Source organism: Globicephala melas, chromosome 1 (genome assembly GCF_963455315.2).
Source record: "Globicephala melas chromosome 1, mGloMel1.2, whole genome shotgun sequence".
Classification (NCBI taxonomy): domain Eukaryota; kingdom Metazoa; phylum Chordata; class Mammalia; order Artiodactyla; family Delphinidae; genus Globicephala; species Globicephala melas.
This window is the reverse complement of record NC_083314.1, coordinates 168,204,813-168,225,923: the sequence shown is the minus strand read 5'-3', so window position 1 is coordinate 168,225,923 and position 21,111 is coordinate 168,204,813. Positions and strand designations below refer to the sequence as shown.

The following is a 21,111-nucleotide window of genomic DNA, read 5'->3' as shown; positions in this document are numbered from 1 at the left end:
TTTTCTTTTTAAATTGGACATATTTCACGCTGTTAGATTTGTCATTCCAGTGGCTGTGTATGTGTATAAGCATGAGAGTGTGTGTGTGTGTGTGTGTGTGTGTGTGTGATTGACTCTAGAATGGTTTTCTTTGCAGTCTGCAGGAGGCCCAGAATAGAAAAGAAAAATACAGAACAGCTTAGGTCTTCTCAGCCTGCTCCCCTTTTCTGGATTTTACACAAGGATGTGGTTGCAGAACGTAGCAGTGGTTCTAGTCTTGAGGCTCATGCACAACTTTCTGTAGACCACCATTCCTCAGATTTTTTTGTCTTGGAACCTCTTTATACTCTTAAAAGTGATTGAGAATCCCAAAGAGCTTTGGTTTGTATGGATTATATCTAAAAATTTTACTGGATTAGAAATTAAGAGAAAAATTTTAAATAATTACTAGTTCATATAACAATAATAAATGCATGAGAAGAGTGGTGTGGTTTTACATTTTTGCAGATTTCTTTAATGTTAGGCTTAATAGAAGATACTTTGAGGACCCCCACAGTAGTCAGAACCAGTGGCAGGTAGGCTAAATGGAGTGATAGTCTGGCATCCAGAGCAAGGCTGATAAGATTTCTTTCTTCCTAGTGGAAAAATAGTGAGAACAGATTGGGAGCAGGTGCATGGTAATCCTTCAGGCAGCAACTGTATTTGTTATCTTCGTTGGTGTTGCTTTGTTCAGACACCCTTCTTAGTCACCTGTGCATTATCTTTCCCTCTACCTTCACTTTGTAAGTGTGTGCTTTGATAAAAGCCCTACTGTTGGTCCTAAACATTCTTATGCATGGCAGGTCATTCATTCAACAACTATTTGTTAAGTTTCTCTGGTGTGCAAGGTTCTGTGCTGGGCATCGAGAATAAAGCAGGGAACAAAATGGGCAGCTCCTTTGTTCTTCTTGTGGACTTTACATTTAAACAATTAGTTATACAAAATGTTATTTAATTATAACATGATTCTTGTGGTATAGGATGCTATATGAACATATAATGGGGTAACTAACAGTCTTTACTGTGGGGTCAGGGAGGCCTTTTTTGAAGAAATGATGTTCATGCTGCGTGCTGAAGGATAAGTAGTAATGGAAGTGCTTCATTTAGTTAAAGTTGTATTTAGGTAAGGATCTTGTCTGTGACTCAGAAAGAAATGTAGAAAAGTGGAAGAATTAACCCTGGACAGTTTGAATGTTCCCAGTTGAGGGATGGATAGCTAACAGTTTGGAGATAAGTACTGATGATCTGAGTAGATCGTTGTCTTCTTTTTGAGAAATTGTGGAATTCAGTGGAAGTTCTATGAGTATGAGAAGTTTATACAATAAACCAATACTTCTCAAATTTTAATGTATGCACAAAGGGTCTAGGGATCTGGTTAATACACAGCCTTGGATTAAATAGGCCTGGGGTGGTCCCTGAAATACTGCTTTCCTAAAAAGTTCATACATGATGCTGATGCTGCTGGTCCATGGACCATACTTTGAGTAGCAAAACTGTAATTACATATAATAAGACTTTAGCAGGATACCAGCTGGACAAGAGGCTGGGCAAACATTCTGGAAGTGATGTCCAATAGGGAGAAGTATTCAATAACAGTAGAGACAAAGCAGTTTGTTTCAAGAGGTATCATGCTACATACTGAAAAGTAAAAGGGATTCACAGTTGCTGTTACGGAGAGGACAGGAAAGCTTGGGATTGTGATAGATGACTACTAGCACAGCCAGTGAAATATTCCACAGACTCATTTCTGTGGTGAGGCCCAAGTGAACTAAATGACCATTAGTCTGCCTAGGGAAAAGGTCAGGTACTGAGGATTGATAGCCACCCTGTGGTAATTGTATGAGCTCCAGAAAATGATCTAAGTGACAAGCAGCTAGAGATACTAGAGAGAAGGTGCACTTTACATGGAAAAAGAAGAATGTTCAATACTACTTCTCATTAATCATAGGTGATTAATCCATAGATGGAGGGTATTGCTAAATAGATTCAATTTTAAAAAATGGTTGTAAATGGCAAGGGTAGGAGTAGAATGGGGAATTCTATTGGGAATGGAATGGGAAAAAAGAATCTTATAGTTAATATTCACTGTGAAAGAGTCACCACCATTAAGCCTAATGTTTGCATATCTCTTCTGTATTTCACTGGCACCCAGAGTAGAAGCTAATCAGACCATCAGAAGACAATATTGGTCTGCCCTTGTTTCAATATACTATTATGGAAAGTATCTTTTTGTTGCAATTCTGCTTTAAATTTTTGTTCAAGATATTTTATAGTAATTAGTAAACTTATTTGGATCAGAGAATTAAAGTAACAGCAAGTTAGCCATAAGTCATATTATGAACTATATATATATAAAAATATTTTATACTTAATCATATTTTTTTCATGGTTTAAAAGAAATATTTTGAAATGTTAAGGGTTTAAAACCCTGTCTAGGGGCTTCACTGGTGGCACAGTGGTTGAGAATCCACCTGCCAACGCAGGGGACATGGGTTCAAGCCCTGGTCTGGGAAGATCCCACATGCCGTGGAGCAACTAAGCCCATGCTCCACAACTACTGAGCTTGCGCTCTAGAGCCCGCGAGCCACAACTACTGAAGCCTGCATGCCACAACTACTGAAGCCTGTGTGTCTAGAGCCCGTGCTCCACAACAAGAGAATCCACCACGATGATAAGCCCGCGCACTGCAATGAAGAGTAGCCCCCGCTCGCCGCAAGTAGAGAAAGCCCACGTGCAGCAACGAAGACCCAATGCAGCCAAAAATAAAATAAATAAATTTATATTAAAAAAAACCTGCCTAAAATTTTCTCCCCCTTTAGAATGTCATCTCTTTGGATTTGGCAAAATCTTATGACCTTCAGAGTATGGAAGGAAAGGAATTAGTCAGGTTTTCTACACTGATGAGCAGTCATTTTAGTTTACTTGTCTTTTAAATTTTGTACATGTACCTGTAGAAGGATGATAGGCATAATTTACTGATATAGAAGGCTCAATGAATCAGGCAACTGTCTTAAACTTTCTAAAACTCTTATTAGATTGGAATGAATCTATAAAGTTTAAAACTAGTCCTAGAGTAGAATCAACTGTTAATTAAGATTGCCTCTTGATTTTAGAGGCAGGCCCACCTAGAAGGGGAGCCTGAGGAAAGCTGAGGGTATAGCACATGTTTGTGAAAGATCAAGTTTCCTTAGATATCTGTACTTCCAAACTGTGACTCCATAAGAACTGGGTGTCCAGGAACATCAGCGGTATGAAAGCAGCTGTTTGAAAAGAAATTAAATATATAAAAAGGAACCCCCTTGAAGTTACAGAATTGAAAATGAGTAGTCACTGTAACAAAGATGATCGTTTTTGTAATGCCTTAGGTTTAAATGATTGAGTTATTAAAAAGTATTCAACAGGCTGCCATTCTTAGGATAATGCTTTCTATACAGTGAAATGGTTTGTTGCCAGCTAGACTAGGATCCTGCCATGCCTGGGAGCACTTGGGGCAGAGGGCAGTCGGTAGAACTCTGTCTTCTCCACTTGGGGAATAGTGACAACTAGACATGATGAGGCACCCACCATGTCTTATTCGGCTACATTCCACACACAGCCCCATGGGAAAAGGATTCATCAGAGAAGTAAATACATTTCCATGACATTTCTTAAATGCCTTAGGAATATGGATGAAAGGCTATTATTTCTTCTTTAAAACCTAGAAACAATTCTAGAAACAAGGAAAAAACCTTTTACTTTTATTTATTTATTTATTGCTGTACGCGGTCCTCTTACTGTTGTGGCCTCTCCCGTTGCGGAGCACAGGCTCCGGGTACACAGTCTCAGCGGCCATGGCTCACGGGCCCAGCCGCTCCACGGCATGTGGGATCCTCCCGGACCGGGGCACCAACCCACGTCCCCTGCATCGGCAGGTGGACTCTCAACCACTGCGCCACCAGGGAAGCCCCAAAACCTTTTACTTTTAAAACCAAGCTTGGAAATCTAGTTTCAAACTAGATTTGTGCTCCTGAATGCCTGCGTGTCTCAGTTGTTCTTTCTAACAAACTATGCCTTACTCTCCACTGGATCAGTGATGGATTTAATGAATGAGGATGAGAGCTCTGTCCTCATCTGGCTAACATGACTCTAATGAAACTAAAAGGTGGGACTTAAGATTCAAGCTTGTGGACTTCCCTGGTGGCTCAGTGGTTAAGAATCCGCCTGCCAATGCAGGGGACACGGGTTCAAGCCCTGGTCCGGGAAGATCCCACATGACCACGGAGCAACTAAGCCTGCGTGCCACAACTACTGAGCCTGCGCTCTAGAGCCTGCGAGCCACAATTACTGAGCCCACGTGCCACAACTACTGAAGCCCACGCGCCTAGAATCCGTGCTTCGCCACAAGAGAAGCCACTGCAGTGAGAAGCCCGTGCACTGCAACAAAGAGTCGCCCCCGCTCGCTGCAGCTAGCGAAAGCCCGCGCGCATCAATGAAGATCAAATGCAGCCTCTAAATAAATAAATAAATATATGGGGGAAAAAAAAGATTCAAGCTTGTGTTGTGGTTTGCCTTGGGTTCCTTGATTCTACAGCAAACCTCTTAATCAAAACTTACTGTTGTGCCCAAAGAAGTTCTACCAAGAATTAGTATTAGAAATTGACCCTAGTTGCAAATTATGTATCATTATGATACTGTAACATTAAGGGTCATATGTGTCTGTTCTTGACATCTTTTACCTGTGTGGCTTTATAGGGCATAGAAGGAGGCCTCAGTGCTGGATCCTGCTTTTGTTAATTTTACCCCAAGAATATAAGTCTTTTCGTACCTTATTTTAACATATTTCAAAATTATTTATTAAAAGTTTTGATTTTATTGTTCATGTTGTATATTCAGACAGCTAATTTAATCAGCAATATTGGAATGTTTGTATTGCAAAACACCATGCAAGGCTGTTGCCCGAGTCAAAGTGAATTTTAGGTACTTCCCATCTGTATATCTTAGAAAACCTTTAAAAAAAAATACCTAAATTGAACCTGCTCCAGAAATGACCAGATTAAAGACCTAGAATTAGGGGCTTATTAATAGGTAGAGTCTGAAAGCTTCTGTTATCTATGATACAACTAATGAATTGGAAGAATGGGCTTTTAGATTATATGAAAAATATATTTTTTAATCCAGGTCCTTACCTTGCTTTCAGATATCACAGTGGTTAGATATGTGTTCTGACTGGCTTATCAAGGTGTGTTTCTATTTAACGTAAGTCCAGAGGGAAGTGGGAGCACACATTAACATCTCAGCTAGAGCAAGGCTGGGATCTTTCAGGGTTTTTTTCTTTAATGTACATTTTGGTACCCTCACAGCCCTTGGAAGTGATTGGCATCTGCTCCCTAAGTTAATTTCTGTCTGTTTTGGGAAGTCATTTGGTTGTTGTTCGGTTAATTCACATGAATACTATAGAGAGAGGCAAGAGGAGAAACGGGGGGAAAAAGACAGAATTCTTCAAGCGTGTAGGGATGTGCATCAAGAATTTCAAAGACTCTTCAAACAGATGTTGAGGGGTGGGGAAACAGCAAATTTCAAGCCACTCAACCATGACATTTCTTCTAATGAAGAACAGCTTGAAAGCTGTAATTTTGAGAGTGTTGCAGTATTGTGAAGTCATATACTTAGCACATTTTAAAATAGTGGTGAGATTTAAGTGGGCCTTTTCCATCTTAAATGGAATTAAGCATTTTGGGTCATCATCTTATTTTGGTAGTTGTGGGTCTCAGAATGAACACCAGAGCTTTTAAAATTTAGGTGGGCCATGGCAGCATCTCTTTTTGTCCTTTATCTCCACTATTTTCATAGTATAGGAAGATATTTTTTGTCTCTTTGAATAAAGCAGTGAATTTTCTTTTTCTAGCTCTTCACAAATGACCTTGAATTCTTTTATATTTTGCAGTACGTTTTTATACCTGAAATTCCTGGTAGTGTGGGCACTTGTCCTCCTGGCAGATTTTGTCCTGGAGTTCAGATTTGAATACCTGTGGCCATTTTGGCTTTTCATCAGAAGCGTCTATGATTCCTTCAGATACCAGGGACTGGTAAGTTTATTAATATATATATTTTTCAAGTGTAAAAGATTTATTTACCCTTCTAAGAAAGTCTTCAATAACTGATAGTGAAACTGTTTAAAGTAGATTTTATTAGCAATACTTAGGTGACTGTACTGAGTAACAGGGTCTATGGACTGAAACTAGCCTTTGAGGCTATTTTGTCCAAACCCACTGATCAAATCATTTTACTCCCTCCTCTACCATTCCAGTGAAAAGAAGGGGAGGGAGGGAGGATTTCAGGAGGAAGACAGAGTAGTGGATAAAGCAGTAATTGCCCAGTTCTACTCTGAAGTACCTCTGGAGCCCCTATCACTGGCTTTGTGACTGGGTTCGAGTTAGAGCAGTGGTTCTCAGACTTTTTGGTCTCCAGATCCTTTACACTCTTAACAACTATTGAGGACTCCAAAAAGCTTTTATTTATGTAGGTTACATCTATCTATTTTTACTATATTAGAAATTAAAACTGGAAAAAATTTTAATACTTTTTAATTTAAATAAAAATAAAAGATTAAATTTTTATTTAAAATAAAATAAAATTTAAAATAAAAATGGAATACTTAATTCACTTAAAAAAAGCAATAATAAACCCATTACATGTTAATACACATTACATTTTAAAATGAAAAATAACTGTATTTTCCAAAACAAAATAATTAGAAGATTGACTACATTTTTGAAAATCTTTCTAATGTCTGGCTTAATAGAAGACAGCTGGATTTCCATATCTGCTTGTGAACTCAGGTGATTACAATATCACTTACCGTGTAACTTCTAGAAGACACCACCATACTCCTGAGTAAATGAGCATGAAAGAGGCAGATAACGCCTTAGTATTATTATGAAATTATTTTACCTGGGAGACTCCCTGGAAGGATCTCAGAGATCCCCAGGGATCCCCAGATCATGTTTTGAGAACTACTGGATTAGAGCAAGGGCATAGGCCTGGGCTTGCTCCCTTGATTGACCTGTAGTTCTGTTGTGTTCCAGAGCCACATCTTAGACCTGTACCTCTTCTACCCAAGCCTGGTGCTTTGGTCAGAGCAAATCCATGCCTTGAAAAGATGGTTTTGAGCTCATGTCCTGTTAGTAATAGATAATGATGTGTCCAGAGGAAGCTGCATTGTTAAAATTATGAACATCAGTGTAATTCTTGCCACAACAGCCTCCAACAGCCTATCCTTTAAGAATGAGTCTCTTTAGTAATATTTTGTGAGGAGAGAGGAGGCTTTTCTGTGTTAAAATTCTGTTTCTTTTAGGTAACCCACCTGTGGAGTCCAAGTAAACTCACTGTGAATCAACCTGTTTGTTCTGGTCCAGTTCTTCATGATTTGAGGCCATAAATAGGATTACTCTTTAATGCTAAATTAACGACTACTTTTTATATGGGTGATTTTAACTATTTAAAATTTCCTGTTGTAACTTGTTCTGTAGTTATTGCATAGCAGTTTCAGAGATTTTGTCCAACGTGCTTTTAATAATCTGTTTGAAATTAACATGTTCTAAGATATGTTTTTTATTTTGTTTTTCCCTTTAGGCCTTCTCAGTATTTTTTGTTTGTGTAGCATTCACGTCAAATATAATATGTCTGCTGTTCATCCCCATACAATGGCTTTTTTTTGCTGCTAGTACATATGTGTGGGTTCAGTACGTATGGCACACAGGTAAGTTTTAATGGTTTCTTAGATAGATAGAAATCTTAGATTCAAACTTTTTAAATGTGATTTCCTTGAATAAATTATTTAGAGTTGAGTTTAATGTGAACATTTTTTTAATCCTTCAATTTTTTTTAACATCTTTATTGGAGTATAATTGCTTTACAGTGTTGTGTTAGTTTCTGCTGTATAACAAAGTGAATCAGCTATATGTATACGTATATCCCCATATCCCCTCCCTCTTGCATCTCCCTCCCACCCTCCCTATCCCACCCCTCTAGGTGGTCACAAAGCACCAAGCTGATCTCCCTGTGCTGTGCTGCTGCTTCCCACTTGCTATCTGTTTTACATTTGGTAGTGTATAAATGTGGACATTTTAAAGATCCCTTTTCATAATAGATTATAATATACCTTTAAAATTTATTTTTTTATTATTGAATCAAAACTTTAAGCCTTTATGATTTGATATTTTGATTGTAGACATTTCAGTTACCAACTCTCATTATGAAGATATCCGATATCCATTTTTTAAAAAAAAGTTGAAGCAGGTTTTATTTAGGTGGACTTGAAGACAGCCATGTGCCAAATAGGAAAGATGTTCCTTCAGCTTCAGTATTGAAAGGAATGTCAGAAGTCATTTAGTTGAACCCTTATTTGGCATAAGAGTCCCCACAGCATCCCTGGCACATGGTGGTTTAATCTCTGATTGAAAATCTAGTGACAAGGAACTTACTACTGTTGTCTTGGGGCAACTGGAATAGAAAATTCTTCCTCCTACTGAGCCAGAATTTTCCTCCTTACACTTTTGACCCAGCGTGTCTTGACTGTCTTGGGACTCACTGATCACTTAGGGGATATAAAGGGCTTTCCCCAGAAAAACACATGGGAATATACAGAAAAAATTTTTTTTTTAATTTTAAAGGGCTTACAGACCACCCCTCTAGTCCAAACATGGGACCCCTGCATTAGAGCCACACTGAATGAGCATAATCTTCCATCCATGTTAACATTTCTTTAGAGCCTTAAAGACACTGTCATATCCTCTCATCTTCTTTTCTGTAGACCAAAGCATTTCCGATTTCATCAGCTTTTCCTTGGATGTTATTTTAAGCACTTACACCATTCTGATCTCCCTAGTTCTTAGTGGCTCTCTAAACCAAAATGTACTATTTCAGGTATGTTCTGACTTGAGTGGAGCTACGTAGCCACCTCCCTTCTTCTTAGAGCTATTCTTTTGCTATTACAAACTAAGATGACCTGAGATGTTTTGATAGCTCCAGTCCACTATGAAGCCTGCACAAGGGATGCATGGGGATATGATGATTGGCTCTCAGATCATCACATTTCTCTGCAAAGCTGCATGAAACTTGATTCCTAGGCCCAGCTGCAACCTGTAGAATTTTGACTGCTGTTGGAGCACCAACTAATAAAAGCTGTCTGGAGCAACAGTCATTCTCTTCTCTAAATGCTATAAGGATGATGTTGTCCCATGGTAGAAGACACAGTTCAGCTCTTATTTAAAGTATCCACTTTGAGCATTGTTTTCTCCATCTTTAGCGCTCTCTCATATCTGACTGAATTTATAAGCTAGCATGCTGGTTCCTTAGTCTGCTTTCCTCTAGTTAAAGTGATTTTCCTATATACCAGTTTTTACTTCTATTTCCTTGTCCTGGCCCTCAGTTTTGAGTGAGTTGCCATTTATACTTGTCATTCTCTCTAGGTCTTAGCTTCTTCTCTGTCATGTGAGGGTAGAGTAATCTAGATAGTGTTTAAGGGAGCCTTCGAGCTCAGATAATCTCTGACTCTGATGAACTATAATGATTCCCTAAATTACTTTAATAATGTCTTAATAGTTGAGAAAAAACTACTCATATAACTGTTAATAGAACCTATTGGAGTTCAGTGGGTGACCCACAGGGCAGCAATGAAGCTAATGTTATAAATGTTATTGGCCTCTCTTTAGCTCTAGGCTCAGAAATGCATGTTGGATACCTACGTTATGAAGTATGTTTTAATTTGGAATGATTAGTGAACAAACAAAACTAACTTTGTGTTCTTATTAGGCCCAATAAATGAGTGCAATTTTTATAGCTTGGGATTAATTTCTCTTTCAGTTGTTAAAATTTTAAATTTTTCTTAAGAATGTTACGAATGGTTGATGAAATTATATATTGCCACAAAAGAATGAAAATATTATATCATTAATTTTTCTCCTTGCTATTAAGAGGGAGAAAACAGGATATAAAACTGTATGTACGGGACTACCCTGGAGGTCCAGTGGTTAAGACTCCACGCTTCCACTGCAGAGGACACGGGTTCGATCCCTGGTTGGGGAACTAAGAGCCCACATGCCGCACAGCATGGCCTAAATACATACATACATACATACATACATAACAGAAGCCAAAAGAATACCTAAAAACCACCTGTATATACAACATGACTATTATACTAGTTCAAAAATATTTTCAACGTGGTTTGATTTTATTTATTTTATAGGTGTAGAAATATGGGTAGTTTATCCAAATTTTTCTATTTTTTCTGTAATGTGCTTATTTTGTTTATGATAACTTTAGAAATTAATATAGGGAGTACAGAATATAAATTTTTTTAAATGCATTTTGAAATGAAATTGAAAATGCATTATCTTAAGGGTTGCTGTTTGTCTTCCTGCATTGTGAAAATACCCTTTTTCCAGTACATTAAATCTGTAAGAATGGTTGAGACCATTAGCTGTCTTCACGGAGCTTCGAGTGTCTTCTTACCTTATGGACTAGGTCTATGGGGATTTAGGTTCTCCTTAGAAGCAGATTCATTGTTATCTCTGTGATTTGGACCCAATTTGTATAAACTCTGGGCCTCACTTTACTCTTCCATAAAATGAAAGTTGGACTAAGTGATCATCTTTCTAGTACCAAGATGCTATAATTTTTCTTGTGTTTCATCCTAAAGAGTCTTAGAAAAAAGCCATTTAGTTCTTCAGGTCACTGAGTTTTCCCTCCAGTTCTGTCTTCTGTAACTTGCTAGCTTTATATGGTCTCAAAGGAGATCTTTCCAGAGTTAGTGGATCTCATGCCTTTGTGGTCTATCTTTCATGAAATATCCCATTATTAGTCATGTCCTGACATAGATGGACATAGCCTACAGACTTTGATTCTAAAGCCCAGTGAAAATAATCTCATTATTTGAGTTTTATTTATTCTATTGCAAGTTGCTTTTTCCTACATTGAAAATTGTTTTTAATTACAAAAGGAATATGAGCTTGTAGTTAAGAAAAAAAAATTTTTGAGTAATACTTAAATGTCAGAAACATTTCTTAGTGCTGTGTAACTCATTCTTACTTAAGAATTTGTGTTTTTAACATATTTTGTGCTAGTACAGATCTTCATCCTTTTGAAAAGCTGTATCATATTTCATTATATAGATTTATCATAATTAAACATTTCCTGTTGATAGGCATTTAAGTTCATTCTAAGTCCTAATTTTTGCTATTGCAAATAATACATTGAATATTCTTATACATTTTTCCCAGGGCTCTTTTGTATTTCTGTAGGGTAAATTCCTGGAATTGGAATTTCTGGGTCAAAGGTATAAGTATTTTTAACTATACTGCCAAATTGCCTTCTAAGAAAGTTGCCCCAATTTATATTATTGCTGAGTATGAGAAGGAAGTGTTTCACATATCTTCCCTATACTATTACCCATCTTTAAAATTTTTGCTTTATCTGATAGGCTAAAATAATAGAATCTCATTTAAAAAATTTTTATCTCCCTAATCAGTAATGAAGTTGGCATCTTTTCACATGTTTTTTAGCCGTCTATATTTTTTCTTTTATGACTTCCAAATTTTTTTCTTCAGTTGACTTTCTATTGATTTGTAGGAGCTCTTTGTATGCTAGGGCTATGACTTCTTTGTTTTACATATATTGTAAATATTTTCTGCCAGAATGCTTGTTTTTATTTTTGTCTATGATTCCAGGCATCTTTTGTCATATAAAAGCTTTCGGTTTGGATCATATTGCTTTTTAATTAGTTTGGAAGTCTTTTTTTTAAATTTATTTCTTTGCTTGTGCTGGGTCTTAGTTGCAGCAGGTGGGCTCTTTAGTTGTGGCTCACGGGCTCCTTAGTTGTGGCATGCGAACTCTTAGTTGCAGCATGCATGTGGGATCTAGTTCCCTGACCAGGGATCAAACGCAGGCCCCCTGCATCGGGAGCGCGGAGTCTTAATCACTGTGCCACCAGGGAAGTCGCGAGTTTGAAAGTCTTAAAGTTACTGTAGTTGAACCAGTCTCCCAAACAACCCATCTGTTATATTAGTTAATGTTTCATTGATGCTTGTCTCTCTGCTGCTTTCCCACAGAAAGGGGAGTGTGTTTGCCCACAGTATCCCTCTGGATACTCTTTGTTTATATTGAAGCAGCAATTAGATTTAAAGATCTCAAAAATTTTCATGTAGACCTTTGTCGTCCATTTGCTGCTCACTGGTGAGTATTATGTGTATTCTTAATCTGTAATCTAATTCAGTGTTTTCAATGTAGAATGGTAATTTCAATTGTAAATTTTTTCTCAGAGATATTACATGAATCCAAAAGATAACATAACATGGTGTGGTAAAGAACATGAGGCCTGTAGTCAGGCAGATGGGTGTTTGAATCCCAACTCTGCCCCCTAACAGCTTTGTTGCCTCGGACACGTCACCCTCTCTAAGCCTGAGTTCTCTTACCTATATGTTGGGAATCTGTCTCATGGGATGTCATGGGAAAGATGAAATAAGGTGATATATGTAAAGTGTTTAACTTAATGCCAAGCACATAGGTGTCTGATATATGTTATCTATTTTTATTGTAATCAGATAATGATTCCAAAAAGTCTTAGTGAAATATATGGCTATTTCATGGAGCTTAAATGAACTTACAATTTCCTTTGCCTATTTACAAAAGTAAGAGAATATTATTAATAATTTTTTTTTTTTTTGCTGCACGCGGGCCCCTCACTGCTGTGGCCTCTCCCATTGCGGAGCACAGGCTCCGGACGCACAGGCTCAGCGGCCATGGCTCACGGGCCCAGCCGCTCCGCGGCATGTGGGATCCTCCCAGACCGGGGCACGAACCCACGTCCCCTGCATCGGCAGGCGGACTCTCAACCACTGCGCCACCAGGGAAGCCCTATTAATAATTTTTTAAGGAATATTATTTTTAACCTTAAACCATGAAACATGTTTTAAAATGAGCTTGATTCTTGTTTATATCTATTGCGGAAATAACCATGTAATGTATATTTCTTTTAAATAAACCAATTTTTGCTAATATTTATGGCAGAAACCAAAACAAATAGGAATCAACAACAAAAAAATAGTTTCCAATATGTTTAAAGTCTTTTCACAAACGAGTGAATTAAATAAACCTGGTCAGTAAAACTTGTCACTTTAAATTTGTGGTGTGATCACGTTTAGACTAATTATAATTGTTGTTTTCATGTTAATGAAGCTTCATATGAGTTTCAACAGTGTTTTCAGAGACTTTGAAATGATATTAGACAGACTGATGAGTTGAATGAAAATATTTCAACTTTTTATCCCAGAGATTAGAGTTGTAAGTACAGGTGGTTTAATTTGTTGGTGCAAACCGATTGTTGGCACTGTTAACATCAGATACTTAGTTAAATGATTCTTGAATTTATGTTTGATAGAGTGTTTATGTATGAACTAATTTTCCAGGAATAACTGGTGACAGTACCCCTCAGGCAGCAAGAAGATTAGTCACCTGAATTTGACCCTGCCTTCTAGTATTAAAAACCAAATGATGTCCTTTTGATTTTTTTAACACTTGTAATGTTCACTTATGACCACTCATAAAATCTCTACCCTGTTAGTTCTTAAAAGCATACAGATGCCTAAGGTCTAATCATGCATAAGGCAGTTCAGTGTTAATCAAAGACATTAGCCACTGTATCCAACAGTCCCTACGGTAACTCCTTGAGTTCATTTGAAGAATGCCAAAGTCTGATGGGCAGCCTTTTATGGTCCAGCAGTCCTGCTGTTCCCTGGGGGTTTGTTCTACGTGCCAGCTGCCTCTGATTTCCACAGCATGCATTACACACTACGTGTGTGTTTACTGAATGCTCAACTATCATCATCATCTAGAATTTCTTAATTTCAGTCATAGGTGTCCTCATGTACTTGATGCACATGTTGTTTGTTTTTAACTTACAATTACTGGCGGGATTGTCTTCTTTCTAGTATTGGGTACCCTGTGGTGACTTTGGGCTTTGGCTTCAAAAGTTATGTAAGCTACAAAATGCGGTTGAGGAAGCAGAAGGAAGTGCAAAAAGAGAACGAATTTTACATGCAGCTTCTTCAACAAGCCCTCCCTGCAGAGCAACAAATGCTACAAAAGCAAGAAAAAGAGGCTGAGGAAGGTAGGTCTTTACTCTAAAGCTATTGACTCAATAGGTTAGTCATTATTTTGTCTGTCAGTTGTTTTTGTTTTTGTTTTTTTTCAGAAAAGTTGCTAGGGCTCTGGAAAATTACCAAGGCTTTTCCTGTCTTCTGGTGTGCCTCTTCAGGGCTGTTGCTTTGTTTGGTCATGAAATACAGAATGTGCGTGATGTTTTCTACCTAGTGTCTGAAGGCCATGTGCTTTTAAATACGTTTATTTTATTATTTTTATATATTTCATTTTTATAGCTTATTTTCTATTTTAATATTTTATTTGTTATAAATATTTTAAAATATTTATTCTCAGTAACAAAATAGTATATATAACTATGTGCATTTGTAATTGAAGCAAACCAAGAACCAAAGTATAAGCAAGATAGAGATGTAAACATATAGAATTGTTTTATAAGTCAGAATTCTTCTGAATAGAGCAAAGATGGCTAGGTCTCACTTTAAATGGTTTGTATAATGCAACATGGATCTCAGATTGACCTTTTTCTAATACAACCTCTCTCATGAATATATAACCAATTCAACAGATGAATTGATAGCAATACCAGTTTTCTTTGGTTTGAGAGGGTCATGTTTTTAGTTGATACATGACAAAATCTTATTATCTGGTGTGGTGCAAAATTATCTCTTCAAGTAGACTTTGACAAGTTGGAATATGTAGACCTGATACAGAAAATTCTTTGTAAGTGGCCTAGTAAATGATAATAGACTTTTTATTACTTTAATGAGAAAGTCCAGACAGAGGATAGATGCCCTGTATCCTAACATCACACCTTTTTGTTTCATTTAATCTCTTTCTTTGCAGTAAAATTATTAAGTTTGTTTAATCTAAGCATCTTTTAAAATGTGACCTTTTAAGAGTATGATGTGCCTGTGCCCTATCACCCCCGTGATAGACAAGTTTGATTTGACTGATAAGTGACGTATGACTTAATTGTAAAATCCTCATATTATTTTCAAGGCCAAAACTTTAATGGCTTGGTGTTCATAAGTGATGGCGATTTTCTAAATGTGCAGCTTCTCAAATTTACTTGGATTTGCTTCTTGAACTTAGCATACGTGGTGTGGTTATTGCTTCTGAATGAGTTTGCAACTGAATATAGTGCGTTTCTAAGCGTAGATGATGCAGTTTATTGAATCGATCCATTGTGGTTTTTTACAACTAAATATTCCAGTGTGGGTTTTTTTTTGCTTGTTGGTTTGTTTTTGGTATTGTAGCAGCCAAAGGATTACCTGATATGGATTCCTCAATCCTCATACACCACAACGGAGGTATCCCAGCCAATAAAAAACTCTCCACAACTTTGCCAGAGATAGAATACCGAGAAAAAGGGAAAGAAAAAGACAAAGATGCCAAAAAACACAACCTTGGAATAAATAACAACAATATTCTACAACCTGTAGACTCTAAAATACAAGAAATTGAGTATATGGAAAACCATATCAATAGTAAAAGATTAAATAATGATCTCGTGGGAAGTACAGAAAATCTCTTGAAAGAGGACTCATGCACTGCTTCCTCAAAAAACTACAAAAATGCCAGTGGAGTTGTGAACTCCTCACCTCGAAGTCACAGCGCCACAAATGGGAGCATTCCTTCCTCATCTAGTAAAAACGAGAAGAAGCAGAAATGCCCTAGCAAGAGCCCAAGTGCACACAAGGACTTAATGGAAAACTGTATTCCTAATAACCAGCTAAGCAAACCAGATGCACTGGTAAGGTAAGTGTGTGTGCTGTGACCTTACCAACGCTTTCCATAAACTTGACTTAGGTCTTGAAAAACACACTTCCAAGTATGCCTGTAGGAATTGTTTGTGATCAGATACTGTGACAACTAACTTTGTGGTGTTTGACATTCAGTGTTTATTTCACATGGGTTTGTTGGTCACCTGTGCCGTTGTCCAGAAGCATTGACTCCAGCTCTTTCCAGTGTTCTGAGTGAGTGGTGACAGTGATTACTTTCCACATTTGACAAATTTACATGTAACTTGATTCTTCTCATGGTTTTGAGAGGCATATATTTAGTCCTTGACCTCTTCTGTTTGCGTATCCAAAGTTCTTGTGGCATAGACACAAAAAGAAGAGTGTGTGTCCTGTTCATGCAAATCTTTGTCAGATAGATAGAAAAATGAGGGTGGGGGTGGAGAAAGTTGTCCTTTACCACTTTGGACTTGTTCTTGATTGTCCACTTAAAATATGAATTATCCCCCAAATAATTCTGGGAAAGTTAGGTTTGAAAAATAATCTCTTTCTAAAAATTCCATAAGTAAATACAGTTGATCCTTGAACAACGCGGGTTTGAACTGCATGGGGCCACTTATATGTGTTTATTTTTCAATAGTAAATACTACAGCACTACATAGTCCTTGGTTGGTTGAATTTGCAGATGTGGAAGAACCATGGATATGGAGGGCCAACTGTAAATTACACTGGGATTGACCCCATGTTGTTCAAGGCACAGTGTTAGACATGGATTTTAATCAGAAATGTTCCTTTCCCCATCTTTAAGTTAAAGAGTAACGTTGTATTACCTTGACTGGCTCAGACTTAATTTTGCTGTATTTTATGTATTTTATAAAATACACATATGTTCATTTTACTTCATATCTTTCCATTTGGAAACTGAGATCTGAATTGGAGCTTTTTTATTTTTTATTTTTTTCTCCTTATGTTTTAAAATTGAAGTATAGTTGATTTACAGTGTTGTGTTACTTTTTGGTATACAGCAAAGTGATTTAGTTATATATATATATATATTCTTTTTCATATTCTTATCCATTATGGTTTATTACAGGATATTGAATATAGTCCCCTGTGCTATACAGTAGGACCTTGTTGTTTATATATAGTAGTTTATATCTACTAATCCTAAACTCCTAATTTATCCCTCCCCACCCCCTTTCCCCTTTGGTAACCATAAGTTTGTTTTCTATGTCTGTGTGTCTCTTTCTGTTGTGTAAATAAGTTCATTTGTATCATATTTTCGATTCCACATATAAGTGATACCATACGGTATTTGTCTTTCTCTGGCTTACTTCACTTAGTAGAATAATCTCTAGGTCCATCCATGTTGCTGTAAATGTCATTATTTCAAGGAGCTTTTTAAAAATACATAACTCAAGAGTGCACTTGTAACTTCTTCCCTCCACTAAGTTATCTTTATTCCTCTTCCTTTGGCTTGCTTCAGAACAGACAATTTATGAGAGAAGGTTTTTCTAGTGTTATGAATTAGATTATTAATTGGTTTTAGTTTTCTTATTGGCAGCTAGATGAAGGGAAATATATGTGGGTTCTACTGCTGAAGTCGCTAGAGGTTTCAGAGCCCTCTGCCACTTCTGGAAGCATACGTGCTGTTGCTGATGCCAGGCTGGCATCCACATCTGTTTGTTTTGACATTCTGCCCCACCATACTCTGCAGAGAAAACACTCAGCAGAGAACTCTCTTCCATTTGCCCATGGGAGAAAGACCAATTAGTTGACCTTCTATGTCAAAGGGAATATCCTACAAATTTACTATATGCTATAAATGAAACATCTGCCACCATCTTTTTAACATCCTTTCTCCTACACAATTTTAATAATAGCAGTCAAGTCAAAACAGTTTTCCTCTGTAGGGTGTTGCAGAGAGAGAGCAGTCAAGGCTCAGTCTTGTGATACCACCTCACTTGGGCCCCACTTGTCATGTTGGTTGACTCTACTACCTGATCTGCCTTAGTAAAGAATTTCAAGGTCTCAGATGGCCCATTTTCCAGTCGTGGGTCCAGTGCTCCTGTGCCTGCTCCTGGGGTGTATACCTCTTCCTGTGGTCTCTAATGTGTCCTCTGATGTGCCTTGATCTGAAGGGCCCCAGGATATTACTCTGCTTTAGGCAATACCTGCTGTCAAATACCTAAATATAAAACGTTATATTTAAATAATTTTATAAGCTTCCATAGGATTATTTTCAACTTTTAATATAATATTATAAAAAATAAAGAGATGATATAAATATCCAACAATAGGGGAGAAATTTAAATAATTATGGTCCATCTATTCCATAGATGTTTAATACAGAAATTACAAAATCATATTTTTGAGCCATATTAAATAATATAGGGAAGTGCTTATGACATAATATTTCATGAAGAAAGTGAAAGCAATCTTATTAAAAACATTTTGTTTTTCTAATATACACAGAGAAGGGATTTGAAGGGAAAGGAACCAAAATGATAACAATAGTTAATTGCTCCATGATAGTATGGGGGCTTTTAATTTTTCTTCTCTCATGCATTTTCAAGTTTTTCTATGATGAACAACAATGAAAGTTTATAAAAGGAAAAGGACATCTATCCTAGCGAATTATCACACTGTCCCTCGCCCTTCTTGGCTATCTCCTGTTTCTTCTTCCTTGACTTCATGTATGTTTTGATGAATATTAGTAAGACTGTAACGGATCCAAACCTGACATGTTTGAGCTGTTAGTCACAGAGTGGATTTGTTATCTTCAGATGGAAAGGGCTGGGCTCAGTGGTCTCTAAGGCTGCTTCTGATGCAAACGTACATAGGCTGACAGTATGTACATGAGTCCTTTGCTCCTGCAGGTACACCCAAGGCTGTGTATAGTTCCAGGCTGGCTATAAGGATAAGACTGATCATCCCTTTTATAAAGCTTTTTCTAAAAATTGTTTGAAAACCAGTACTGTATTATTAATAGTAAATTAATTGCAGCACATTCTACATAGCTATGTCTGTCTCAGTATCATGGTTGAAAACTACTGTATTTGAGGAACCAGTTCATTGATTTTGGGGGAATATTCATTAGTACACCACCTTCAAAGAATTCTTGGAGATCGGTGTGGCTGTCAAAATAAGGTTCGATGGTCGTTCCCTGTGAAGGAGCAAGCAGTCCTTCAGGTCTTTTCACCGTCTCGCCAAGCTCCAAGGATGTTCTCTAGTGTGCCGTACACCACAGGCTGGCAGACCACTGCACACAGGCCAAACTTGGCCCACTGCCTGTTTTTGTAAAAAAAAGTTTTATTGGAACATAGCCACGCTCATTCATTTACATAGTGTCTATGGCTGCTTTATTGTGGCAGAGTTGAGTAACTGCGACAGAGACTCTATGGCCTGCAAAGCCAAAGATGTTTACTCCTAGCCCATAACAGAAAAAGTATGCTGATATATGTGCCACATCTTCTTTATCCATTCCTCTGTTGATGGACACTTAGATTGCTTCCATCTCCTGGCTATTGTAAATAGAGCTGCAATGAACATTGTGGTACATGACTCGTTTTGAATTATGGTTTTCTCAGGGTATATGCCCAGTAGTGGGATTGCTGGGTCATATGGTAGTTCTATTTGTAGTTTTGGAATATTACTCAGCCATAAAAGGAAACGAAATTGAGTTATTTGTAGTGAGGTGGATGGACCTAGAGTCTGTCATACAGAGTGAAGTAAGTCAGAAAGAGAAAAACAAATACCATACGCTAACACATATATATGGAATCTAAGAAAGAAAAAAAAAGTCAATGAAGAACCTAGGGGTAAGACGGGAATAAAGACATAGACCTACTAGAGAATGGACTTGAAGCTGTGGGGGGGGGAGGGGTAAGCTGTGACAAAGTGAGAGAGTGGCATGGACATATATACACTACCAAACATAAAATAGATAGCTAGTGGGAAGCAGCCGCATAACACAGGGAGATCAGCTCGGTGCTTTGTGACCACCTAGAGGGGTGGGATAGGGAGGGTGGGAAGGAGGGAGACGCAAGAGGGAAGAGATACGGGAACATATGTATATGTATAACTGATTCACTTTGTTATAAAGCAGAAGCTAACACACCATTGTAAAGTAATTATACTCCAATAAAGATGTTAAAAAAAAAAAGTATGCTGATAGATCCACTAAGGTGGAGGAAGGTGGGGAACTTGGCAGTAAGTGTTGCCTGTAGGCTCCTTCCCAGGAAAAGTTTGGGAACTCGCTAAAGCCACTCCAAAGTCCTCTTTTGGTTTGAGAAATACGTATCTTACAAAATGACCCAATTTCTGCCAGCTTGATTTCTGAATTCTTTACCCAAGTTATTTAGAAACAGACTTATAATATTGGTAGCGAAAAATATTTTTAATTCTGATGTGGAAAAAACTACTAGACATAAACAAAAAAGCAATGAGGAAGATCAGTTATTTTAAGTAAGTGCTGGGTTAGAAAGGAATCCTGTAAATTAGAGTGAGGTTTGCTCAATTTTTTTCTTCAGTGGTCAATTTTAAAATATTTTAAGTGTGAAAAAATTATAGAAAATTTAGGTGGAAAAAGGAGGAAATATATGACACAAATCACTGTTAAATTTTTGTTGTATTTCATCAACTAAATTTATATAGTTGTGGCCATAGTGTTTGTGTAGTTTTTTTTTTATTAATTTGTATTGGAGTATAGTTGCTTTACAGTGTTGTGTTAGTTTCTGCTGTACAGCAAAGTGAATCAGTTATATGTATACATATATCCCCTCTTTTAGATTGCCTTCCTATTTAGGTCATCACAGAGCATTGAGTAAGAGTTCCCTGTGCCGTACAGTAGGTTCTCATTAGTTGTCTTTTTTATACGTAGTAGTGTATATATGTCAACCCCAATCTCCCAATTCATCCCCCCCCCTTCCCCCATTGGTATCCATAAGTTTGTTCGCTGTGTTTGTGTAGTTTTTGTGTCCTGCTTTTTTCACCTAAATTATATTGAAATCATTTTCCCAATTTAGCCTAACACTGGTTTTCACTTGATGTGGAATATTCCATGGCAGGTCTGTGTGATCATTCAGTGGTCACTCTAAGATCCGGCAGGTCAGGGTGCGACACCTGAGCTGCTTTCCTGTAGTTTCAGGGCCTACAAGCAGAAGAGCCAACACTTTTGTTTGTACTTGGCACAAAGCTCCCTCTCAAATACAGC

General features: G+C 37.4%; 1 protein-coding gene across 1 annotated transcript in view; it reads left to right on the top strand.

The window, feature by feature from the left end:
* MACO1 (macoilin 1) overlaps nucleotides 1–21,111 on the top strand; it is a 56,320-nt gene that overhangs the window by 9,138 nt on the left and 26,071 nt on the right. The window contains exons 2-6 of the mRNA XM_030874044.2: nucleotides 5,942–6,083; nucleotides 7,630–7,756; nucleotides 12,108–12,231; nucleotides 13,986–14,164; nucleotides 15,414–15,915. Of these exons, the coding sequence (XP_030729904.1) occupies nucleotides 5,942–6,083; nucleotides 7,630–7,756; nucleotides 12,108–12,231; nucleotides 13,986–14,164; nucleotides 15,414–15,915 (1,074 nt within the window). The remainder of the gene's footprint in view (nucleotides 1–5,941; nucleotides 6,084–7,629; nucleotides 7,757–12,107; nucleotides 12,232–13,985; nucleotides 14,165–15,413; nucleotides 15,916–21,111) is intronic.